The 25,375-nt window shown below is 40.4% G+C and overlaps 4 protein-coding genes across 12 annotated transcripts in view; 2 read left to right on the top strand and 2 right to left on the bottom strand.

Annotated features, from left to right (window-relative positions):
* The window catches only part of syne1b (spectrin repeat containing, nuclear envelope 1b), a 74,755-nt gene extending 70,427 nt beyond the window's left edge, over window positions 1–4,328 (top strand). For 5 of the 7 annotated variants that reach the window (XM_076157481.1, XM_076157476.1, XM_076157478.1 and 2 more), the window contains 6 exons: window positions 63–263; window positions 428–556; window positions 839–1,051; window positions 1,307–1,399; window positions 2,291–2,349; window positions 3,729–4,328. In XM_076157481.1, the coding sequence (XP_076013596.1) occupies window positions 63–263; window positions 428–556; window positions 839–1,051; window positions 1,307–1,399; window positions 2,291–2,349; window positions 3,729–3,972 (939 nt within the window). In that variant the 3' untranslated portion in view covers window positions 3,973–4,328. The remainder of the gene's footprint in view (window positions 1–62; window positions 264–427; window positions 557–838; window positions 1,052–1,306; window positions 1,400–2,290; window positions 2,350–3,728) is intronic. The other 2 variants (XM_076157480.1, XM_076157479.1) reach the window with 1 other exon arrangement.
* A 387-nt stretch (window positions 4,329–4,715) lies between these two features.
* ccdc170 (coiled-coil domain containing 170) lies at window positions 4,716–8,328 on the bottom strand. Its single transcript, XM_076157434.1, has 8 exons — window positions 8,302–8,328; window positions 7,969–8,151; window positions 7,493–7,795; window positions 6,774–6,974; window positions 6,449–6,622; window positions 6,079–6,321; window positions 5,657–5,860; window positions 4,716–5,237 (listed from the first exon to the last, which is right to left on the bottom strand). Exons 1-8 carry the CDS (start codon window positions 8,326–8,328, stop codon window positions 4,962–4,964), a joined length of 1,611 nt encoding a protein of 536 aa, XP_076013549.1. The 3' UTR covers window positions 4,716–4,961.
* Window positions 8,329–8,665: 337 nt separating this feature from the next.
* rmnd1 (required for meiotic nuclear division 1 homolog) lies at window positions 8,666–13,216 on the top strand. 3 transcript variants are annotated; one of them, XM_076157848.1, is made up of 12 exons: window positions 8,666–8,997; window positions 9,335–9,765; window positions 10,185–10,290; window positions 10,384–10,459; window positions 10,594–10,633; window positions 10,738–10,838; window positions 10,932–11,038; window positions 11,147–11,211; window positions 11,368–11,444; window positions 11,847–11,967; window positions 12,068–12,184; window positions 12,449–13,216. In XM_076157848.1, exons 2-12 carry the CDS (start codon window positions 9,349–9,351, stop codon window positions 12,479–12,481), a joined length of 1,260 nt encoding a protein of 419 aa, XP_076013963.1. In that variant the 5' UTR covers window positions 8,666–8,997; window positions 9,335–9,348; the 3' UTR covers window positions 12,482–13,216. The 3 variants fall into 3 exon arrangements, with proteins under 3 accessions (XP_076013963.1, XP_076013964.1, XP_076013962.1); XM_076157849.1 differs by lacking the exon at window positions 8,666–8,997 and adding an exon at window positions 9,006–9,178; XM_076157847.1 differs by lacking the exon at window positions 8,666–8,997 and having other exon boundaries at window positions 9,006–9,765.
* A 228-nt stretch (window positions 13,217–13,444) lies between these two features.
* akap12a (A kinase (PRKA) anchor protein 12a) lies at window positions 13,445–19,717 on the bottom strand. The gene is made up of 2 exons (XM_076157306.1): window positions 14,767–19,717; window positions 13,445–14,462 (listed from the first exon to the last, which is right to left on the bottom strand). Exon 1 carries the CDS (start codon window positions 19,658–19,660, stop codon window positions 14,795–14,797), a length of 4,866 nt encoding a protein of 1,621 aa, XP_076013421.1. The 5' UTR covers window positions 19,661–19,717; the 3' UTR covers window positions 13,445–14,462; window positions 14,767–14,794.
* Between the last annotated feature and the right edge of the window lie 5,658 nt (window positions 19,718–25,375).

Raw genomic sequence — 25,375 nt, 5'->3', positions numbered from 1 at the left:
TTTTAAGACACTGTGGATGAGACCATTCAGTAACTCAACATCTAAATGCTGTTTGCCCACAGGAGCTGCAGAAGGCTTTTGACAAACGCAAGGCTATCGTGCTATCCATCAACCTGTGCAGTGCTGAGTTTGTGCAGTCAGACACAGAGGAATCCCGACAGCTACAGGCTAAGCTGAAAGACATGAACAACCACTGGGACAAACTAGGCAGCTCACTGGACGAGTGGAGGACATCTTTACAGGAAGCCCTCATGCAATGTCAAGTAAGAACCACCTAAACACTGTGCATACCTGAAATGGGCAATGTCAGTAAATATGCCAACTCAACAATGTTAAGCCAAAATTATCGAAATGTTTTACGAAAGGTTTCATAGAGCTGCTATTCTGTTAAATCTCTACGCTCACCTTACATACATCTAATCGATAGGATTTCCATGAGATGAGCCATGGTCTGCTGCTGTGGTTGGAAAACATTGACCGCAGGAGGAATGAGGTGGTTCCCATTGATCCCATTCAGGACAGTGACACTCTACAAGAGCATCACAAAACACTCACGGTATAGAACTATCCTAATGTTCCTATGTATTATTCAGGGGTTTAGAGTGGAACATTAGATTTCATCACTTCCAGTCTACCTGTTAATGGTGTCAACAGTGCTGTGTTTCAATATTTAATCATGGGTTATAAAATTAAGATGTTGTACTTTTTTCACAAATACCTACACAGCCTAGGAAATTCTACATTCCGTTGAAACATTATTAGTAATGGTATATTCTAGAATGACTGAGGCTGCTAGCTCTGTTATTGAATTAGTGTCCACATTTTACAATCCCCTCAGCAAATCCGCCAGGAGCTGCTGGATTCCCAACTGAAAGTCGCCTCTCTACAAGACATGTCCCTGCAGTTGCTGGTCAACTCTCAGGGCAGCGACTGCCTGGAAGCCAAGGAGAAAGTTCACGTGATTGGGAATCGACTCAAAATGCTGTTGAAGGAAGTTACCCGAGACCTCAGAGAACTGGCAAAGATTCTTGACATCACCAGCAGTCAACAGGTGAGATCCACGTCTAGTTTATTCACGTACAGTGTTGACTAACTTTTTTACCAAACATAAAATTGAACACCTACTGTAAGTAAACAAGGCCTTTGAAATTCCTGCCTCTGGTAAGTCAAAAACAAGTTCAGGTGGTTATTACTTTAGTTAAAACATCACTTTACTTCACCTCTTTTCATTTTGGGGGTTAGATTGACAAATCTGATTTGAACTCTCTCTTGCTCTCTGTCTCTGTATTTCTGCCTCTTTTATCAGGATCTGTCTTCCTGGTCATCTGCTGATGAGCTGGACACATCGGGTTCCCTCAGTCCTGTATCTGGAAGGAGTACACCCAGTCGCCGACGATCGGTAACGTATACACCTAGAACATGCTCTACAAGAAGCAAGGTGCCCCTCTGTGTACCAGAACATGTGCCCAGAATGCCTAGTTGAAAGCTAGATTCACACCCATTACTCCAAAATCTCTCCTCATGCCTTTCTAAACCTCATCTACAGCCCTCTTTCCCCTACATGAACTTTTTCCAGCCTTTTACTCTCCTAGCATGTTTTTGAGTCCCAGAGCAAACCCTGCCAGAGAGCTGGTGAATCGTGAATCCTTCCTTTTACAAATTTTCTTTTACTCCCCATTATTTCTTGGATGACATTTTCTTTTCTTTTGATACTTTTACCAATCCAGTTTCTCCAAACGGATGACCTCTCACCTATAAATCTCCTGAAGCTCCCATTGGATGTTCCTCTGTACCATCTAACTCTTATTTATTTCAGTACTGTTACTTTCAGGAATACTGGCAAAATTACAAAACAGGAACTGAATTTGTCTTTGTCAAATAGCAAGCATGACATCAACAGACAATCACTGTTTCAGTATGATAATGAAAGTGCAAGTTTTGACAGATGTGTTAAAATGCAATAATGTGTCTACAGATCAGTCCAAATAAGCATTTCACTGCTTTTATTACATAACTACATGGGATTCATGCATCGTATTGCTATCTGTAGCTTTGAATTTTCCAACAGTTTGTCTGTAACAGTGTTACACTCAAGTCAAAGCACTTCAAAGTAGTCATGTACTTTGAAAAGCCAGATTCCTTAAAATCATGGGTTACTATCACCTTCATAAATGATTATGTTGCTGCTCTTCTTTCATTTTGGGATTTCTTTTCATCGGAAGCTTTGTCTTTATTTGCCTGGACTGAAACATACTTTCTTTCTTTTACCCCCCTTGTTCATTGCAAACAGAAACGGGGCAAATGTAGTCTGTCACAGCCTGGACCGTCTGTGAGCAGTCCACACCACAGGTACCTTTCTGTTGGTTTCTAGCACAACCAGAAGATAATGGAACTCATCAGCACATGATGCCCCTGGTGGACAATTCATGTTTCCTAACCTTCGCATGACCCTGAATCTTAACCCACAACTGAGGTTTAATGGAAATAAGCTTCCAATTTCAGTTTTAGTGGTCGATTAGCAGCTCATGAGAGTGAATTCCATCATCTTCTGTAAGTCTAGGCGCTGTGTGTAGGGTAGGGGATGAGGTGAGTGGCAGCCCATACATCCTTGGTCGAAAGTTTCTTAAAGAAAGGTGCAAGGTCTCGTCTCTGCCAATGCCCTTGGCTGCTTAATATAGCTAACCAGAGGCTACAATCTGTGTAACATCTCTTTCAATATCTAACTCTGCCTTGCTATTACTGAACACACACAACTTTTCCCATCGAATTGCCAAGCCAGTAAATGTCTGCAATGAACAATGCAAAGGCTGCTCTCTTTCTCTCTTTTCTCTCTATTGTGTGTGGCACTTCTTCTATCTCACTGACCTTATCACATCTCCCCCCTCAGTCTGTCATCTGTGCCTCTTGCCTCTCAGGTCTCCATATGTGAAGCGGTAAGGGGCCACGTTTGGTAACAGCATAGGAAAACCAGTGTCAATTTCACCTCATTGTCCTTGCATTCCTAGAACCGGGCATCATTTCAGCATAAAATGTTTGCTATGTAATATCTTTTCTCTTTACGTAGATAGGAATTTATGTTTTCACAATCGGAAGGAGTATGTGATTCATTATACTTTACATTTTTTTGTGAGCATATCTGACCTTTGAGGCTTTAAATCGACAGTTTTCACTGAGGACAATGGTGTTTTTAGATAGTGAAAATGACAGGCACAATTAAAAGAGCTTAGCTGAGCTACCCTGTCAAAGACGCTGTTTCTGGGTGCTACATTGCTTTGGCATGCTTTGCATTTCTCAACAGGACACACTTTCAAAAATGAAATCTCATACTTGCAGCATGCCGTTTGTCTTTTATCCTAACATTCTTTGCAAACTCACAAACTTGCTGTGTTTGTTTGGTGCAGGATTCTACTGTTTATCCAGCCCCTCCCTCAGTGTGCAGATGAACAATGTTGAGCATCATCCAACATTGCTTTGAAATGAATACCCTGCAATGTTACATCATAGCGTGTACATCATAGTGCTAACATACTGTTCTCCTGTCACTAAACATGTTCTGACTGTGACTCTAGTTCAAATAATTAAGAAGAAGAAACAGTCAGCACTTCTCAGTTTGTGTACTTATAATTCAAATTATAAATCTTCTTAATCTTGAACTTTCCTCATCATATGTTTGACTAATAAAACATCTCTGCCATTTTGTGTATGTGTGTGTGTGTGTGTGTGCGCAGGTCTCCCAGCGACGCTGGATCCGCTTTCTCCCATTCTGAGTCAGAGATATCACCAGTTTCCAGGTCATCGTTCCTACGGCGTGTCCTCTTGGTGGCGTTGCCGTTTCAGCTCCTCCTGCTGCTGCTGGTCGGTTTTGCCTTCCTGCTGCCTATATCTGCAGAAGACTACTGTGCTCAGTCCAACAACTTTGCTCATTCCTTCTACCCTATGCTCCGCTACACTAATGGACCACCTCCAGTGTGAGCTGGATATCAGAGCTTACATAACAGTATTGATCTGTCTGTCAGTATAGCCTGAATTGGAATCAAGTTGATCTCCTCAATCTCCTTATAACAGTATTATATTGGTAGCAAAAAATTATCTTGGTCATGCATTTGTTCTGCAGAAATACAGCTACCATTTGCAGTTAATATCTTTGCAACATAAGACGAAACATCTCAGTATTTTCTCTGTGTAATGCTGTGTCAATGAAGGAGCATCTTTGGTGTGATAAAACTGATGTACAAGAGCTGGATGAAGGAGGTGAACACGGTGTGTATACAGGGAATGTCAGTGGAGAGCACCAAAGGTAAATGCTGACGGTATAGCTTGTGAATTTGCTTGTAACTCAAAAATGTGTAAAATAACATTTATTATATCTTACATTGCAATTATTTTTTTACTTGTATTTTGGCATGACGTTGTTTTTATTTACTCATAACCTTCAATCTGTTGTGGTAAACGGTTTTTAACTTCATCAACTCATGTGACGCTGATTTAGGCCTAGTGTGTTTAATATTGAAAGCAATCACAATGAACCTTCAACATCTGTCATCCATGGTCTTTATACATGATTGTTTTATTTTTTAACAATGTCAAATATGACAAGGTTCAGAATTATGACAAATATATATAAAAAGAACTATTGTATATTTTGTATGACTGTCAGTATCAAATATATAACAGACCAAAATTATTTAACATATGTATATAATGGTCATAAATTAATATGACAGATGTATGTAAATCCAACCATGAAAAACAGTGAATGCCAAATCCTCATTTTGAAATGTGTCTTTATTTAATTTAGTACAGTTTTCATTTGTCATTTTTGTTCAGTGAATAATCAATTAGTTGTATTCATACTGTGCTTTGCTTCAAAAACACAAACAACAAAGACATGGTTTATGATCTCACACTGTAAAAGATAAAGTTGAGTTTATTCTCAATAACTCAAATTTTAAGTATTATAATTAGGATTCATGGAGGGGAACAACATCCTCCAGACCAGCAGAGCTAGAAACATCCAAGGAGGAGCTGTCACGGAGGCCCTGGATTTGAGAAAGGTGAGGGATTTGATGGGTAGGACAGTGCCAGGGTACACTGTGGTGATGGTGAAGATGATGATGATGAAGATGATGACTGTGAAGTAGATTCTCAAGTAATTTGATGATTTCATAATTAGGGAGATCCATGGTTGTGGTATCCAGACCAAGCATCTGAGAAACTACCATCTGGAAATCCACCAACTGAAGAAAGAAAACGTGAATCGATTTAATTATTATTGCTGTCCTGCCTCCTCAAAACACCAAAGACATGGACATGACACTTGATGTCTTGATCCCCTTTGTGGTAGAAGGTGGTACTTCGGGGCAAATTTTTTATATTCCTATCATGATACAATGAGGGTTTCAGCGAATTGAAAAACTTGCATACACACTTAAAATCTGTGCATTAAGGTCCTAGACTCCATAAAATATAATATGGCCAAATATAATTTATATTTATGGCTATTGGGGCTACCTTGCCTTGTAATAGTTAAAAGTCTGCAACAAGATACTAGGTAACATCAGCACTCATCTTTGGTAAACATGGAGTCAAGCAATTAACAATCAATGTTTCCCCTGATCAGATATTGTAGAAAATCCCCTCATTGATCCATCCTCACCTCTCTCTCCCTCTCAGACAGCTGAGACAGAGTCTGTCTGAGAGTGTGGAGCTGCTGCTGGTCCTCCCTGGTCTTCCTCTCGTGGCCCTGTAGGTCTAAGCTCACTGTGCTCAGCTTCTTCTCCACCTTGGTCTTCCCCTCCATCAGGTCATCCAACTTCTTTCTCTGCTCCTGCATGGTCTTATTCTGTTCCATGACTTTCAACTTGGCAAGTTGGACAGCAAAGGCCCGATCAGGTGTGGGGTTTAGTGAAACACAAGTCATTTGATAATCAAGGAGATAATCTTTTGATTTAACAGTCAACATTTACAAAGCACAGCCCTTCTTTCCACCCACTCACACACAGAAATGGGGTCATTTTAAGAGGTGTAAATCACTCTGCCCCTGGAGGGAATCTGGATCCGAACCCCTCTCCCTTCTACCTTGAGCTCGTTGGTGTGGCAAAGCTGGGCTTTCAGCTCCATGTTGGAGGTCTTGTTGGCTTTCAGCTCGCATTGGAGACGTTCCAGTTTTTTCTGTAGTCTCCTGGCCTCCAGACGAGCATCATCTCGTTCCACCGCCAATGCTGACCGGCCCCTCTTTTCCTCCTCCAGCTCCAACATCTTCTTTCTCAGCAGCTGAATGTGGAGCTCTTTGCTCTGCAGTTGGTCTTTGTGCAACTTCAGCTATTGGAAAGAAACCTGGATGTCACTGTCACTGCAAGAAGAGGCTAATGCACAGCACGAATTACCACAAAATGTAAGTTATTCCACTTTAAATGTGAATAGTATCACCACTAGTAGTGTTTTCTACCTTTCTCTGTAGACTATATGTCAGAGTTTTGTTCTCCACCAAAGAAGCTCCTTCTTGTTTGATGAGTTGTTCTGCACGGGATAGGATGAGATTTAACCTCATGTCGAAGCCCACATCCACAGCAATACTGTCGACTTTCAGCGTCTCTGAGAGTTTTTCAAGAAACTCTTCATACTGTAACAAAAGTAAGTAATTATTTGCAGATACGAAGTGCATTGGCTCCGCTACTTTATTTAAGTACACATTCACAGTACACATTATCTGGTCGTCCATTCTTTTACAGCAATCTGAACGGGCTGTCTCACGCTCTTGATATTATACTTGCATGTTGTTTGTTGTGTCGCAGCCCATCTTGCTGCACGTCTGCTGTCAGCAGCTGAACCTCCAGACTGTGCAGTCTCTCCCTCAGGTCCTGAACTTGCTGTTCTGCGAGCTGAGCCCTGTGCACTGTACTGTGCTGCAGCTCTGTCTGCCTGCTCAGCTCCTCAGAGACACGACACAGCTTCACCTCCATCTCTGACACCATCTGCAGGCCCACAGGCAAAAACAATTACAAACTGTGCTTCCAAAAATTGCAGCTCAGCTGCTAAGGCACTCACAATTTATTACATTTTGCATCTGCTGGGAAGACATATAGGATTGAAAATGGTGTCGACCCTTCAATTTGATTGGATGGTCTGTTGGTAGAGCACAATGTAGGACTAATAACTATTTTAAAGTACTTAATAGAATACTTCTGGGAGTCGCTGAAACCTAAGACACATCCACAGTGAGATTTTATTTTGAGACAAACTTTAGTATTAGAAGAAAAGGGGCTGTGTCTTATAGTGATGTGTAACCTAATAGTACAGCCTCAGTGATATGGACTGCTTCTCCAAAAGACGTCATTTTGCTTTTGGGCTGTAAAACTGTAATCAAGCCATTGCAATCTGAGAGGCACATTTTAATCTATCGTCACTGTCCAGATGTAAAAGAAATTACCCTACAACCAAGAACAATTATAACAGAGCAAGATTAACCAATAACACAATAACAACTCCTCACCTTATTACAGAGGTGATCCAGTCTGTGGAGAACATCCCTCTCTGTGGGAAGGAGGATGTTCTCAGAGGGACCCTGCAGCTGTGCAGTGACCTTCTCCAGGAACATCTGTAGCTTCCTCTGTGCTGCCTCGGCCTCTCCTTGACTTATTTGTAACTTTCTTTCAAGCTCCTCCACCTGCCTCTCCAAACAGTTTGATTCCCGCCGCGCCGCTTCAATGACTCGCTTGCTGGCCTCGAGCCTCTCTGTCAGGGTCTGCTTCTCGACCTCTACACTTCTCCTCCCCAGCACCATACCATCTAACTCCTGAGGACAGAAATGCACTGGGGGTTCTTAAATGGTTTTCAACAAATGACTGCAGTTGCCATTGGGGCTTCTATCAGAAACACAGAGAACCTATCCTGGGTTGTAAATATTTAATTTCACAAGATATTGTAAGAGCATTTTACTCATTAACCACTTTCTTTTCTTTTCAATACCACTTTGATTGAATCGAGTGCTGTAGCACTGCTGCTGGCCTTCCTCCTCTCTTGGTCCAGCTCTGCCACCAGCCTCACCACCGTCTCTCTGCTGGCTTTACAGTCCAGCTCACAGGACCTCACACTCTCCTCCAACACACCGATCCTCATCCTCAGCCTTTCCTTCTCATTATGCTGATCCACCTATTGAGTCATTATTGACAAACCAAAAACTGATTGTAAAGCATTCCTGAAGATGAACTTTTACAATTATGTCTTCTTGTGCGGCAAGTAAATAACGGTAACAAATAAATAATAGATAGTGGTAAAGTAAATTGCTATTATTTAACAGACCTCATCAGGGTTTTCAGCAGCTTCCATAGTTAGAAGTGGTCCAAGGTAAGACAAGTTGACACTTGGTCCCTGTTAAAGAAGTTTCCAAGCAACACAAAACACAGGCTGTGCCCAGTTTAACCAGAGGGGGGCGCTATAGCTGTCCACCAGTGTGTTTGTGCGTGAGTGAGTGAATGACATTTCTGTGCCTTTATTGTATGTTTTAAACTATTATTCTCGACATACCAACATGTGAAAGTATTTCAAAGTAAAGAATTTAGTTAACGAAAGTAGGGGGGAACTTATTCAGTGTCTCTACCCTCTGGCAAGCGATAACTTAATGTCTCTGCCATTGATTTTATCATTGATTTGTTCTTCATGATTTTAACATTGGAAAAATACATTATTTTCATCCTTCAGGCGTCAGGCTTCGGAATCACACGCGTGATAACAAACAGCAGCGGTTTTTCCCCTGCCAGTCTATGCGGAGGGCAAAGAACGCAATGACGGCACGACAGCCCAAACAGGAAGTGGTCACGACAACATAACTTTATTAGCAAAACACAACTGTCCCTTTCATTTCAGAACTGCATGACTGATTTTATGGCGTATTTTAACGTGACAGTTCGTATTAACGTGTTTTTCCTATTAAATTGGACTCAGTGAGCCTCTTTGAACACCGTCTTCTTTTGGATTGCTGATATTTGTATTTTACTGGTAAGCTTTGCTAGCTCGTTAGCTGTTGTGCAGATATTAAGTGTTGTGCGTAACGAGTTAAAGTTTAATCATCTTTGTTTTTACACGTATTTTCTATTATATTTTATTCATACTTAATCATGATCATCATGTGTGCCAGTGAAACACAGAGCGTATTCTGCTATATTCCTGATTAGTCAAGGTCAGTCTGAACTGATTTTACTGGATTTATTCTCATTAATTTTAACATGGGCTAAATAACTATTTTAATGCATTTTAAATAGATATATATTTCATAAAGGTTGCTGCATACTTTGGTGTACTAAGCTGTTTGGCGTGTTGTTGTTTCCCTGTTTAGTGGTCCATGGGAAGATGCTTCTCCGGACGCTGTGGTCCAGACTGGCATCACATGGACCAGTAGAGAAGAGACCAGTCTGTATGTTTGCCTTGGCCAGACTCTCCCAGTCCGCCCATCAACACAAGTATGAATCCCAAACCAGGACTCCCTCAGCCTGGCCTGATCCAAGGACTGGTTATTCAGATGGCACTCATACAAGACCCTGCTTGCCCGCTTTAGGTGGATTTAGTCTCCATAGCACTTTATTTACTGACCGCAGGATACTAACTAAATGTTGGAGAGTACAGGGTCGTCCGTATTCATCAGACCTCGTCAGATCTGTGTTAAAACCCAGTTTGAAACCAGTGACGGTCCCTGGAAAGAAGGTCCCCAAAGGTCCAAGAACAAAACAACCGTCCAGAGCCAATCAGCCGTCGCTGAACGAGGACAAGGTGTTACAGTCAATCACTGGAGGAGTTATTGATCGTATTACACATCAGGCCAAAAGTATGTGGACACCCTTTCTGATTAGACCATTGACTGCTGAGACGGTTGTTAATGTTTTAGACTCCTTAGATCCAGCGAAGGCCACATAGAAGGCCCTTTCCTGTTTCATCATGGAAGTCCAGACCTCAATCCCTCCGACACGTTTAGGAATAGGAACACATCCAGGCCTTATCAGCCAATATCAGTACCTAACTCCACTAAAGTTCATTTGGCTGAACGGAACCCATCTATATTAATGCTCCAGTTTTTGGAATTACCAGAGTGTCCACATATTTTTGGCCGTGTAATGTATGTACAGTATGTATGTATGTATGTACAGTTGTTTTTTTGTTACGTGACAAATTCCAGCCTGTTTGCTCTGTAGGATATGATGCAGTGTATCGCCTTTGCAACAGCAGATCAGTACCATTTACTGACTTTGTGCCACGACTTAATGGCCCACGACTTCCGCGAGGTAGATTTACCGAGAGGTATGAATGAAAATAATTCCCAGATTACATTTTTTGTGGGGGAAAAACAAAACAAAACCCCATGTTGAATATCATTTGTGTTTTTAATTTCAGATGCCTCAAATGTGCTGGTGATAAGCACAGACGCATCTGCAAAACCGGATGACGACGCTCTAATTTTCTTCTTCAGGTACGAGTCAAGTTGGTTCTGATTCAGGCTTTGTGTTGAACATAATTGTCCAACACGGAATGATCTAAATTGTGAAAATGATTTCTTCATTTTGAATGTGAATAGCAGACTTTCTTGATGTTTTGTTTTTTTAGAGAAGGCTCTGTAGTTTTCTGGAATGTTGAAGACAAAACGGTAAAAACATAAAACTCCAGCCTCCTGCTTTTGCTCAGATGTTTGCTGTATGTGCATTTTCTAATAATGAATCTACTTTCTCCTTCTCTACGATTGCTTTACAGATGAAGAAAGTCTTAAGAATGTTAGGACAACATGAGATTCAGCCCTATGAAGTTGCTTTAGTCCATTGGGAAAATGAAGAGATAAATTACGCGCTTGGAGAGTATGTGCTCTTTGCTGATTTAGATTTTGTTCATCTTTACCACAGGATACCCATTTTTTTTTTTTTTTTAAATCAAGTGTCATTTTTCTTCAGGGGAAACACAAAGCTTGAGCGTGGCAACTTCATGCTGAGTAACAGGATGGAGCAAGATGACGCTATTTTGGAAAAATTTGCCTTTTCAAATGCATTATGTTTATCAGGTAAGCAGCTACACTCTAACTGTATCTCATAAATGTACTGTATTGATCAGTTTGTGGAAGAATCGTATATAACCTTTAACCTGCTACTCTGTTTGGCTTCTTTTTCAGTGAAGCTTGCAATATGGGAGGTGTCATTAGATAGCTTTGTAGAGTCAATTCAGTCAATTCCAGAGGTACAGTGCACACTAGCAGGATACCTTAAAGTATAGATTACCTTTTATGGATATTTGTGTCTCAACCAGGTCATGCATGTACAGTTTGTATCATTCTACAAGCGGCTCACGTTCCTGTTAATTTGCTAAACTGCTCCTTCATTTATTTTTCCACAGACACTGAAGTATGGTAAAAGAGTGAAGCTGTCCTCTGCAGAGGTTATGCAGAAGATAGGAGAGCTCTTTAGTTTAAGGTTAATTCACTTTTCTCTAAATAGCAGCTTGTTAAATTCCTATTTCTTGGTGAGGGGGTTTAAACAAGTGAAACCTTTGAAAGAAATGCGATTAGATAACAAATATGTCAGCTTTTTCCAAAAGAATCTGTTTTGAAATTCAAATCTGACCATCATTTATTTATTGTTGACATCAGAACAGTTTACACTAACGCCTAGATATTAAAGAAATGCAGTCATCGAAATGACTAAATTAATTAGATTTAAAGGGTGAATGTTTCCTAAAGTTAATGTCAGTGATGATGTTTCACTGTCTACCAAGGGCCTGACACATTTAAAAGGGCTACATTTGGTTTGTGTTTGCATACGGTATATCAGGAGTGTTTTGACTCAGAGCTTTGTGTTCCTCTTCCGTTCTGACAGACACTGTATAAACCTGCGCTCTGACCTGCTTATCACACCTGATTTCTACTGGGACCGAGAAAACCTGGAAAAACTCTATGACAAGACCTGCCAGTTCCTCAGCATCAACCGCAGGGTCAATGTAAACAAACTATCGTACTCCGCTATTTTGATGTTTATGTACTTAGGGTCTGATGTTCACCAGTGTTGTTTACTTGTTGTAAATGTGTTGTGTGCTCCAGGTTGTGAATGAGAAGCTGGAACACTGCACACAGCTGACAGACCTGATGAGGAGCCACCTGAATGACAAACACAGCTTCAGGTTAGAGTGGATGATAGTCATCCTCATCACCATTGAGGTAAGATCCCACTCTTTGTGTCGGACGCGATGAAGAATGGGACACTTAACTTTCTACAAAGACGTGTGAAAGATTGGATTATTAGTTTTTTTTAAACCTTATTCATTTGGGCCTGTGTTTTCTTGCTCAAGGGCACATGTATAGTCATTTACGTGTAGGAACGTGTGATTAATTTGCTCTCTCTAGTTGCCATTTGTGATTATGAATGCATCAAGTCTTCCTCTGTGGAGGGATCTAACTTTTGCTGTTTTGTCTTCATTATAGGTTTTGTTTGAACTTGGAAGGATGATTTTCTAAAGAGCTCCACCAACTGCGCAAGTCCAAAAAAGGAAAATAAAGCTTGAAAAAAGAGACGCTGTTCTATACACAGGTACTCTGTTGCTGTCAGTAACAATGTGACACGGTGTTCTTGGAGCCAGTTACACCTTGCTGTTCGTGTTGTGTAAATACATTTCAACAACATACAATAAATCATTTGCTATGATGTCATCACTGTTTAGCTGTTTTAACTGATTATTACAGCCTGAGGGTCACTCTGAATTTTATATACAGAACATTGATGTCAAATTGAATGCTTTGGTGAAAAAGTGCATCAGTGAATTGTTTTGATCTTTTCAGATTAGTGCACATCACTTTGAACATTTGTTTTATGTTGTGTCCAAATGACTGAACAAATTATGCAAGATTCTGCTGCATTTATTGGGTTCTGGATGCAAAATGTATGTATATTCCAGTGCTGCATAAATACATAAAATCCTTGAAAACACTTTCATTTTAATGCAACTTTTTTTTGCATTATTTTCATTAGTTGCCATCAGGTTTTAATTCCCTTTATAGATAGAGGTAGATGGATAGAGGTGCATGTTCCTGGTTGCTGCAGATAATTTTGCGGACACTTTCTCCATTATCTATTGTAGCCGATGCAAGAAATACATTTTCACATAGAAATAATTGATCACAGCTGTTAATTATTGGAGATGATTGAAAAGTGCTTGAATTTCACATTGCTATATGTTGCAGTAGTTACATTTTTTTCTGAAAAATACCACGTATTTAAATCTATATTAGGTGACTGGACTGGTAAAGTAAAATTAAAACTATTAATTTCACAGACAATACACAAACTCCTCTGTACTTTCAAGTTGTAATTTATTCAAATAAAATTGTATTTTATTAATAAACACTTGAAATATATTTGCTGAATAATAAAAACACATTTATATTTTGCATTTAGTCATTAGTTAACATTTTTTCCAATTAACTAAAATTTCCCGCAAATGCCAGTTGAAAATTAGACTCTAAACAGGATAAGCAGCAAACAATAACCTTTCATAACTTCAATTGTTCCTCTTGTACTTCATTGAAGCTCACAGTCATACATATACAGAGAAGGAAGGAGTAGAAGAAAGTAAAACTGCCGATCATTTATATTTAAGGCTTTATACTGCATAAATGAAAATAACATGATATATCTGCATCTTTAGTTATTTAAAAATATTAAGTTAATATTACAAGCAAATCTAACTAATGTTTTCCTCATACTCTTATTCTGAAAATTTTAAACAGTAGAAATTGTATTTGATCAAAATAAGCACATTTCTGTCAGTCTAGGCATTAAAACGCATAATTTACAAAATAATGAAACATATTGCTTCGCTTTGATCACCACTAACTCAATGTTTAGCTGCATAGTTCCCATAGGAATAAAAAGATGTATTAACGTGGGATGATTAAACACATTTTAACATTAACACAGTTGGGTTAATGAATAGTGGGTGAAATAATACAACACACACGAGTAGGTTGATATCAATTATGTTGCCATAAAAATTGCCATAAAAACGACGGAACAGGCAACAAAACCAGTGTCAAAAGTCATTAATACTAGTTTATACATTACATTCACAAACAGAGACAGATCGTTTTAAAGGAAAATGGTCTGTGAAAGTAGTCTGGTGTAGTACATTCAGTGATATGATTGAATTATATGAATAATGTTTCATTATTGATCAGAATACTGCTACAAATAAACAGTGATTAAATGTATTGACAGAGGCTGAGCACAGTAGATGCTCTGGTCCTCACAACTACTAGATCCCCGCATGAATCCCAGTTTTAAAATTGAAACTAATATGAAGAAAATAAGTGTGCAAATCAAATCTACTTTTAATGAAAATATTTCAGATGATCAAAATGGCAAAGGCCGTTTTTCCTCTGTTGTAGGTACGCTTCTCTCTTTTGACACTTTTAAAGGTTGAATGGCCTCTGATTGTCCAACCTAGAGAGGATAAAATATAAAAGGGTGTTAATATATGCAAACATTCTGCAGAATTTGAAAAATTGGATATAAAAAAATTCCTTCAATGTTTATGTTAATCTTGACTTCTCCATCTCTAAAACATATTCTTTTGATATTTCCATTTAGTACTTTTGCTTTTGCCAGAGCAGAGTGAAAACTGTTTTGATAAGGCACCCTCTAAGTACAGGTTCTGCACCTATGGGATTCAGATGCACTGTGTAAAAACAACGTTTCCTTTAATTATTAATTAATCAATGGTCTGATCTCCAAAAATGTTACTTACCAGTTAATGACGGATGGATTTAATCCCATTATATGTTTGTGTTGCTTGCAGCTGCAGTTTCAGGATGCTCAGGTGCAACAGCAAAATCATCTCCTTCAGTCTTTTCTTCTTGAGTATGGGCACTTTCTGCAGTTATCCACTCATGGTCACATATTGCACTTTCTGTGTGATTATTTAGATGCTCCACAGTCTCCTTCCCCTCTTTAGTGTTGATATTTTCCTCAGCATCGATCCAGACATCCTGCTCAAGTTCCTCCTCCGTTTTTTTAACTGGTTCTGCTGCTTTGGTTTCTGTGAGGAGTTCTGTGTGACTCAGGACCACATGTCTCGCTTCTGTTGCCTCGGTGCTCGGGGTCGCTTTTTCTTCAGTCTCAATTTGTTCTGCAGGTTCTACTGCCTCCACTGCTTGGATGCCAACTTCCAGCAGGACTGGAGAACTCATGGTCACAGCTCTCTCTTGTGCATCATGCTCGATCTCTGGTTCTGTGGTTTGTGTGACCCGGACAGCAGCCTCAGTTAGCTCAGTCTGTTTCTGGACCTCTGTTCTTTGTGTTGCACTTGCTTTCTGTTCAGGTTCCACTGGTCCAGGTACCTGAACTTGATAAGGCGATGAGGGAACTGGAGCCTTTGCATGCCCAAACTGTATATTAAGCTTGAATTCTAAAGAAAGACTTGAAGGAGATTCCACGTTACCCATGGATGAGATTAATCCAGTGTTTGGGGGCACCACTATTCCAGTGTTATCTGGTGTGGCCATCTGGCTTGGGAGATTTTGTGGCTGTTGTGCTTCCACAATGTCATTGTCATTCATTTTCTTCATAGGTACCTCTTCTGTTGTAACACCGTCTTTTGACTCGGTCAGTTCAGCTTCAGTTTCCACCAAATTCTCTTTGTCATGGATTTCTGAACTCAGTGGAATATTGAATTTCTCAGGATGATCTTGAGACTCTTCTTGCTCGGCTAAGATTGCGTCATTATCACTACTGATTACAAGATCTTCAACTTGTCTTTCCCCAAATGTTCCAGTAGCATCCTCTGTCACTTCCTGATGCTCCTCTACAGCAAATTCACTTTCAGCCTTCTTACTCTCTTGTGTTTCAGAAATTGGCGGTTTTATAATTTCTTGTTCTTGGTTGACTAATTCATCCTGAACACTCGATTGAATAGCTTCAGAATCTGGTAACATCTCTGGTAAGCTTTCCTTTACCTGTTGAATAACGTCTTGAATGGTGACTTTACTCCCCTCACTGATCACTTCCTCTTCAGTCTCCAAAGTCGCAAAGAGATTTTCTACAGTGTTATCCATTTTGTGACAAACATCTATGATCTGTTCAGCTTGGGTTAGTCCCACCTCAAGCACTGTATCAAGAGCCACCTCAGCAGATTTTATACCAACATCAACAACCTGCACTTGGATTCTGTGACAGTCCTCAAACTGAACAGAAGGCACGTGCTTCATCACAACCGCGTCTCCACTTTCTGCTGTCTCCTCCGTATTTGTCATTTTCATAAGTGGTTTCACAGTCTCAGCTGCTTCCTTGAATTCCAAACCATACGCCACTGCCTCTACCAGAGGTTCGGCCATTTCTGATACTTTATCTATTTCAGTTTCAGGTATCGCTGCTATGTCATCTTTTGCACCACTCGTTGTTACTTCCTTTTCATTCTCAAAAGTGGGGGGGAGATTCATTACATCCATGTCCACACCATGGCAATCATATATGATTTCTTTGGCTTGTTTTACTCCCACCTCAAGTACTGTGTCAACAACTACCTCAGCTGATTTTATATCAACATCAACCACCTGCACTTGAATTCTGTGATTATCTTCCACCTTTACTGTTGGCACAAGCATCACTGCAACCATGCTGCCTTCTGCTGTCTCAGTTGTTTCAGTCATTTCCATAATTGGTGTTACAGTCTCCATTGTTTCCTTAACCTCTACCTCATTTGTCGCCGTTTCTATCCTAGGTTCTGTCATTTCTGGTGTTTGTTCTAGTGCAGTGTCGGCCATTGCAGCGACAACTTCTTTTAGACCACATAAGGTTACTTCAGCCACTTGGGCATGCTGCGCTGTAGCAACCGTAGCCTCGGTAACTGGAAGTTCACCTTCCTTTTCTCCCTCAGCGCAGACTTCTGTGAGATGCACTTCATGTATGGGTTCATCTGCAACTGAGGAAGATGCTCGATCTGTACAGGGTTCTGGAATGTCCGTCACGTTCTTCTCTAGGTCTTGAAGACTACTTAGCTCCTCGTGTACTGCAGATATGTGAACAGCTGTCAATTTTTGTAAGTCATCTACAACTTCAGGAATCTTGTCTTCAGCTTCAACCTGGTCCTCTTGTGGGTCTTCATCAGTGGTGTTCTCTTTTATCTTGTCCTCTTTTGACTCTGCAGTCTGATCGAATTCTTCCACGGTATTATCAATAACTGAAGCGATGATGTCATCAGTTTCTGCTTTGGAAATGTCTTTCTCAACTTCCTCAGCACTTGCCATGACTGCTTGCCCATGCATAGATTCTTGTGGCCCGTTTTGTGTTTCCACAACATCTACATCAGCACTAATCTGTTGTGAATTTAATATGGCTGCTTTTTCACTCGTGGTTGTTTGCAGCTCATCTGCCACACCATGTACTTGGTAGTGATCGTCAGCATGAGCTTGACTGGTAACATGATCTTCTTTCTCTAACTCAGGCTGTATTTCCTGTTCAACGTTTTCATTCTCAGTTTCATCAATTCCTGCCACAGTTGAGTCTGCATCTTGAGATTCACTTCCAGGCCTCAGCGTCTCATCTTCATTTGACTCAACTACAGAAACTTCACTTGTACCAATTGTCTCACTTTCAGACATTTGCTCTGTAGAAATAGCCTCATTTTCTTCAGGTAAGCATTCCACTAGGGGTTGCCTTTCATTAGTGCTGTCACATTTTTTCATACTTTGTTGTGCCTGTGAAACATCAGCCTGTCGTACTTCATCTACAGTGATATCAGCAGTGACAATGGCGTCAGTTGTAACAGCCAATACAACTTCCTCAACTTCAGTCTTACTCTCTGTTTGGGCCATTGGTGCAAGTTCATTTACTGCATCCAGTTCCTCAGCAGTTAGGCATGTCTTGATGCAAGTTGCATCTGATTGCATGTGCCGTTCCAGAACAGTTGCCTCATCTTTTAAATTGGTTTGAAGTATTTGAGGAGAGACGGAACTAACTAGTCTCTCCGGGCTCTGGTCATTTAAACAGAGCGAGACTGCCGTTGGAGTTACGGCGATAGTTTCGACCACCTGATGCAGGAGGACGTCTGTTGCCTGCATATCGTACTCTGCTGGGACTGGCGTAGTGTCGCCAGATGTTTTTGAAGATTCTGTTAACTGGGAAACTGCGGAGATCATCTCCGTTTCATCTGTCAGAGTGATATCTACAGGCTCCAGTGCAGTAATGGCCTCAGATGTTATCTCTATCAGATCCTCTGCTATGGTGTCATCTCTAGCTACCTCCTCAGTGACCGAACCTGGAGTGGCCATGGTGTCTTCAATTACACCCTCTTCTGGAATGTCACTGAGTTGTTGATGCTTGCTTGACTCAGTAAGGTCCTCCAATTCTTCATTTGAAGCGGTGATTATAGTTGTTTGGTGTTCTTCTAAAACCTTAGCATCGTCTGGGACCTTCTTTGCTTCAGCTTGTAGGTTTTCAACGGGTAGAAGTGGTTCAGGCACATGTACAAGGGCATCTTCTTCTTCTGAATGACTTTCTATGATTGCCTGTGTTTCTGTGAGAACCTCTGTCTCAACTGTCTCAAACTCAGACAATGGAACCACAGCTGGAGTGTCTGAGTCTTCGTCTTCTGAAACTGCCTCCCTGTCAGCCTCATCCGAAGATACTTGGTCTTGCTTTTCAGCAGACTTTCTCTTTTTCCGTCTCGGGATGAGTTTCTTTATTGAAAAGCTGGATTCATCCTTTGTAATGTCACTATCTGACTGTATGTTATCATCTTTGCTTTCTTCCTCATCCTTGGCTTTTCGTTTTGGGGTGACTAGCCTCTTCAGTGATTTCCATGTTGACCCTCCGTCACCCTCTGAAGGACTTTCTGCTTGTCTGGGGGAAGAGGCGCCGTTAGAAATTTCACGTGGTGACTCTGTTCCTTGTCTGGTTTCACCGTCTCTCTTGTTATCGTCTTTCTCTCCGTGGGCCAGTTCATCCTCAGAATCTGATGTTTTTCTGCCCCTTCTCCTTCCAGATCCACATAAAACTGCTTCCCAGGAAACTGATGAATCTTTTCGTTTTCTGACCTCCTCTGAGCTGTGATCTGACCCCTGCTCTCCTTCACTTGTTTTGGGTTCTTCTGCGGGCGAACCTGCGTCTTCGCCTGTCAGGGAGGGCCTCTTCATACGCTTTTTGGGAGTCACAAGTTTTTTGAAGGAGGCCCAGGTACCTTCCTCCACTTCTACGGCCTCAGCAGGTGGTTGCGCAGGACTTTCCTCTCTGTGATTCCCAGCTGATTCGGCGGATGATAGCAGCTGATCCGAAACGTGTTCCCCAGAGTCAGAAAGCCTCGACTCACTTGATCTCCTGCCTCTCTGTTTTTTGGATAATTTCTTCAAACTGGATCCTGACAGCAACCTTTTTAGGGGACTGCCTTGAACTTTGATCTTCTCTTGAGAACTCAGAATTTCAGCCTCAGTAGTAATAATGATTGATGGTTCCCTGTCTTTCATTTCAGGAGTGTCAGTTGTCTGAGCTGATGTTGAAGTTGAAGTTAGTTTCTCCTCTTTAACTTCATTCTGTCTGTGTTCCATCTCGGCTGGAACCGCCTCATCACCTGGACTTATCTCCTCTTCACCCACTTGTGGCTCTTGTACAGTTTCTTCTCTGCTTGTGACAGTTTCATGTTTACCCATGTCTACCAGTTCTTTCTCAATATTGTCATCACTTGCTGACTTCTTTTTCTTGCGTAACCCAGAGAAGATTCCAGTTGAAAAAAACTTTTTAATGGGCGATACGACCACTTCTTCATCACGACCGGGTGGCGATGTGGCCTCTGGTTCTTCCTCAGGTGTGGCATCATCTTCTCCTCTTTTTGAAGTTGTTAGCGCACTCGTGTTTTCAGATGCAACTTCCTGGCTGGCCTCTGTTGTTTTAACGTTTGTTCCCACTACATTTTCCGGAATCTCCTCGGGAGTATTGTCTGTCAGTGTGGGACAAGTAGTTGAGTCATTATCGCAAATCTCCTGCGCTGGGTGCACCTCAGTATTTAGTTCATCATTTTCACGCTTGGTTTCATCAGTCGTGTCTTCAACATCATCTGCTCTGTTTTTTGTTTGCCCACTGGTCTCAAAAAGCGTGTCTTGTGCGTTTTCTCCTCCTTTCTTCACCGTCAGTTTCAAACCGATGCTACTGAAAAATCTCCTGAAGCTTTCGTTGATGTCATTCTGCTTTGCGTCCACCTCAGTATTGTCTGGAGACACTTCTTCTTTAGGATCAGGGGATCCGCTCTCATTTATGTCCACTTTTTCCACTGGCGGTATCTCCTCTTGAAATGGTTTTCCGTTTTCTGATTCCGTAATATCTTTCTGTTCTGTTTTCGTAGCGTCTTCTTCATCGGGAATAGCAACAGCTAAATCACAAAACAAATCAAATAATAAATCCCCTTTAAATCCCAAATGAATCGATTAATTCCATGCTGAAATTATGCAAACTTTTAATATTACACACATTATTACTCACCTTCTGTCGCAACCTGATCCTCACAGTGACCATTAACTTCTGCTATAGCGCCATCTACTTTATCACTCATCCCAGAGAGAACTGCAATACTGCTGGCAGTCTGAAACAAAGCATAGATCATATATGCACAGTGTTCCTTTGCTCTTTGTTTCAAAAGAATAACAGCTTTTGCTTATAGAAGCCCAAAAAATAGAAACCAAATGAATATACAGTCGTTCAGTGGTGCATATATATGAATTTGTTGTCGTGAGATCCCGGTAAGTCCACTGTGAGTGTGTTCTTGTGTGAAAGCAAACAAAGAAATACATTCTTCAGTTTGAATCATTAACAGAGGGCTTAATAACCTGTTTTGGTTAAACAGACTCCATAATCCAATTCCTGATTAAACCTTTTAACCTCAAATCCTTGAACCACATTAGATGGGACAGTCTGGGAAAGTGAGACTGAGCAGCCTCCACCAGTGCAGAATCAACACTGAATCAACAAGCGTTCATCTTTAGCAAAAAGGTTCAGTGTCATCATAATCTAGATGTCATATTTAGACAAATATATATTATACAGATCAGCTGAAGTTTATATAATACAACCAATTTCATTTTCATCAATCTTGGGTTTTACTTTCATAGCTAATCATTTGGAAATTAACATCTTTGAAGTCACAACACAATCACTTCAAAGTTACAACATTCAGGTGGTATCACTGAATCTATGACATAACAACAACAACTCCTGACAGAGTAACGGCTCTCCTCTTCACTCTCAGATGATGCGTTACTGTCTAATTGACTTCCTGCTCAGAAAGGCAAAGTGATCGCGTTGTACACAAATAATCAATGTTGTCCTGCGCTGAGTGCGGCAAAGTAGAAACTCCATCACTCCCTTGGGCTTTAAGGTTCCACAAAGCCTGAAAGGTCATTATTCCTCTGTGCTGTTTCCTTTTCCAGCCCAATACAAACCACAGCAGCATAAACAACACACACAGAGGACATGTAGACAATTAACACAACTCTGCTATCGTAAACACATTCGCAACAGCTTCACTGATGTTTCAACGCTGCACCTGCAACCTGAACTCTTCAGGAAGAAATGGATACATCTCTGCTCTCTGGTGCAACATCCTTACTATGCACTGCTTTGGATGTGCTCCATGTCAATCACTCAAATGGGACCATGACTCAATTAAATATGCTGGTTAATGCGTATGTTGGCACACAGTTTCCTCACTGAGCTGACACTTCAACAACAACAACAACACCACCACCACCAGCAAAAACACAGGCTGATTCACAGAGCAGTAGATTAATATGAAGCATCATTTTTTTAAATCCTCAAGATGAGAATTCATTCGTGTGTAAACTTTCTGCATCATCCGAATCAGAGTTACTTAAAATAATAACCTTATCTTCAGTAACCTGCTCGGTGTGAGCACCTTCCTCCTCCTCTTCCTCCTCCGCTGCATCGCTCTTTGGCGCAGACTGGCTGTGTCCCATCACCGGGGGCTGCAGCAACTCTCTGCCCGCTTCAAATATCCAAAATGTGGGCGGCAGCAGCGGTGAAGCTCCGGGACTGCGGCCCGGCGCGGTTCAGGGCTCAAATGGTGCAGCCTGGACGCCGGGAACACTTTTGAGCAAACACCCTCCCTGCAGGATCACATGAAGCCTATGAGCACTGGGCCGGCACGCCTCTCACTGCATCACACGCACGCACGCACACATACTCACGCGCGCACACACGCACACACTTTATTTATGATTTATTATATATATTGCAGCTTTTTTCACCTTCTTATTACTGAATCGTAAACATCAGCTAATTCTATAATAATAATTTAAAAATATATGTATATAATAAACGGTTAATTCCATAAAAGAACACGTGAGAGCCATGCAAAAGTCCTCAAAATCTGCCTTAAAATTGATATTAATGCCACTGTTTTGGTCTATAAAAATAATAACCTCACCACTTTGCTTGTCGGAAAACAACTGGAACATCTAACAAGAAGGTATTAGAGCACCTGAGTGGAATATAAAATCTTAAATAAGACAGTGACGGGTTTATTGAAGTTTATAAAGAAGAAAAATTACTTTAAAATGGAATTTCGAAATACAGTATAAACCAGTGCAAAGCAATGAGGAAAAGTTTGTTTGGAATTTATAAAAAAAAAATGAAAAATGCCATGCTATATAATTCTAAATGAACAGAAAGAGACTTGCAGTGGACCAAGCAATATGCAATTAAAAAAATAACACACTCACACCCCTCTGACCTTCCTTGATGTGGTGTATTTGCTGGTTAGACAGTGTGTTGACTTTAAAATCCAGATTAATGACAGATTGTGAAGTTTTCATGCAAATGGAAATCAACTGACCGAGCAAAACAGACTTAATGTCATTTGGAGATTAAACGGGAACATGTGGGCAGAATATCATGAGAAGAATGAGGAAGCACCAAAATACTCCTCTCAAAGATGAAGATGCAAAGAAATGTTAAAGAGCAAGTTAAATAAATGACAGAAATATAATAGTAATACCATAAATTATTAAAATATATGAAAGTATGCACAATATTTCCAGCTCACAGCACCATAGCCTAGATTTTGTTTATACTAATAACTAATTACTAATATATCTAAATGGCTTAATTATGATTTATTATTATTATAAAAAAATGACAAACATTGAGTTTTCATGCACCTATCAGCTGAATGTTCCTCCAAACTGAACCAACTAAGAGCCACAGTCCAGTGCTCATTGACCACAGGGCTAAACGGAGAACAGGTTCTCTTCAAATAAAACCAATATGTCACTTAAGCTGAAGAAAGTGAGACCTTTGAGAAATCGTGAAGCTGGGAAATGTTTCCAAACTCATGACAGGAGTTCATGTTAATTTGATCATATGCTCTGAGACACTGCTGTGTTTATCTGGGACTTCTACAAAGATAATGAATTGAGTAAATTAGAGTCACAACTTGAGGTAACTGGAAACAGCTGATGTTTTCTCCACTGATTACAGTAACTCCTGAGGCCATGAGGCCACATATAGAAATACAAAACACACAGCAGGCAGGTCTCTAAAACTCTCTCACCTCTTTTTGTGGACATGTTGCTCCATTTTACTGTATTAAACATCGAGATATGAATTACATTCAACTTTATCACAATAATGGTATAATTTTGATTCATTTTGTATGTTTTGGTTGAGCTGAATCGTGATAAGAACCCTCAAAATCAATCAGTTTTTTTCTTCTTGCTATTTGTCTTTCATTTGTCAAACAAAAAGCTGCACTGTGCAAAAATTCTTGACAAGAAAGCAAATTTTGACAAGGAAAAATCTTCATATCTCTGCCAAGGACTGAATCCCTAATAGGAAACATGATCAATCAAGTGCATGACAGTTTTTAGTTTTTTTCTTCCTTTTTCAGGAATACAATAGAAATATTTTCTATTGTATTGTATTTATTTTGTAGACTTCCATTCTCTAAAATCATCAAATCAAAGATGGAAAGTAGTATAGAGTGAACGGCTCACGCAGTTAATGTAACAGTGATGGGGCTGCAACATTCACTGCATTCACCAATGGAACATCTGCAACAGGAATGGGGCTTTGATGATCACACATAAAGGAAGGAGGTCAGAGGAACAAAGTCCCTTTTTTTGGATTTAAATGCAGAACACAGAGCTTTGTTCTCGTGTTTTCGGAGATTTAGCCTCTGTACTTAAGAAGTTTGGCACATTGAGCTCTTTCCTGGTTCTTACCTCAGCTGATGTAAATTTAGCTTCCACCCTGATCACATGCAGGTGGAAAAGGAAAAAACACACCTAGATCTCACGCAGCTCAGTTTATTGATAAAAACATGATGCAGGGGCTCAAATTAGAACCTGCTGACTGAGAAGAGATAAACTGATTTCAACTCAACTTCCACTTCAAATGCTGCCAGAGAGTTATTAGGTTGGTTTGGGTCAATGTATGAAACTAATGTAGGTTCAGCTGACTGTCAAACGGTCAAACAATTACAAATCATCTAAAAAGACAGGAAAATCATTCTTATACAGTTTTGTTGTCTGTTTTCTGTCACAAGTTATTACAATTTATTATCAGAGCATAGAATTCCAACAAACCTGCTATTTAAGTCAAACTACACAGAGAGGTTCACGACCTGCATAATGGTGCTGTTGTACCACTGCCACCTTCTGGACAACGTCAGTATTTCACCATTCTGCATAAAGTAAACGCTCAGGAAAAAGAAATCCAATGTTTTGTTCCAAGCTCCTGGTAAAAGTGAAGACAAATTGATATTTCTCACTTTCGCTGTATTTCCCAAGTTATGGATCTATAAATGTGCAACAATGCAACAAGATTTGTTTCTAGTTCATATAGTTTATAAAAGTATATCTTTGTTTACAGTTTTTCCCCCAGAGTTGCTCAATGGTGGTTCTCATGGTAATGAACACAAAGGAACGTTCCAGTATAAGGTGTCAGTTACTTATTTGTAGGATCTTATATCTACAGTGACGTCTGCAGCCAGATGAGACGTCTGCACTGCTGAAATCCCCCTCTGATGGAAAATGGAAACGACTGAATCACGCACGGCCGCTGGAAATGACTGTATCACGCTTCCTCCTACACACAAACTAACCATCTATCTCTTCACCACTATCTCTTCCTTGCTCTCTGGCCACATGACTGCGCCTGACAGTTGGTGGTTTCCCTCCATACACTGTGAGAATCTATCTATCTATCTATCTATCTATCTATCTATCTATCTATCTATCTATCTATCTATCTATCTATCTATCTATCTATCTATCTATCTATCTATCTATCTATCTATCTATCTATCTATCTATCTATCTATCTATCTATCTATGATGACAACCCTTCAAGCCCTT

This window comes from Genypterus blacodes, unplaced genomic scaffold, assembly GCF_046128005.1.
Source record: "Genypterus blacodes isolate CSIRO-AG114 ecotype Tasmania unplaced genomic scaffold, CSIRO-AGI_Gbla_v1 ptg000073l_1, whole genome shotgun sequence".
NCBI classification, from domain to species: domain Eukaryota; kingdom Metazoa; phylum Chordata; class Actinopteri; order Ophidiiformes; family Ophidiidae; genus Genypterus; species Genypterus blacodes.
This window is presented reverse-complemented; position numbering and strand designations above follow the sequence as displayed.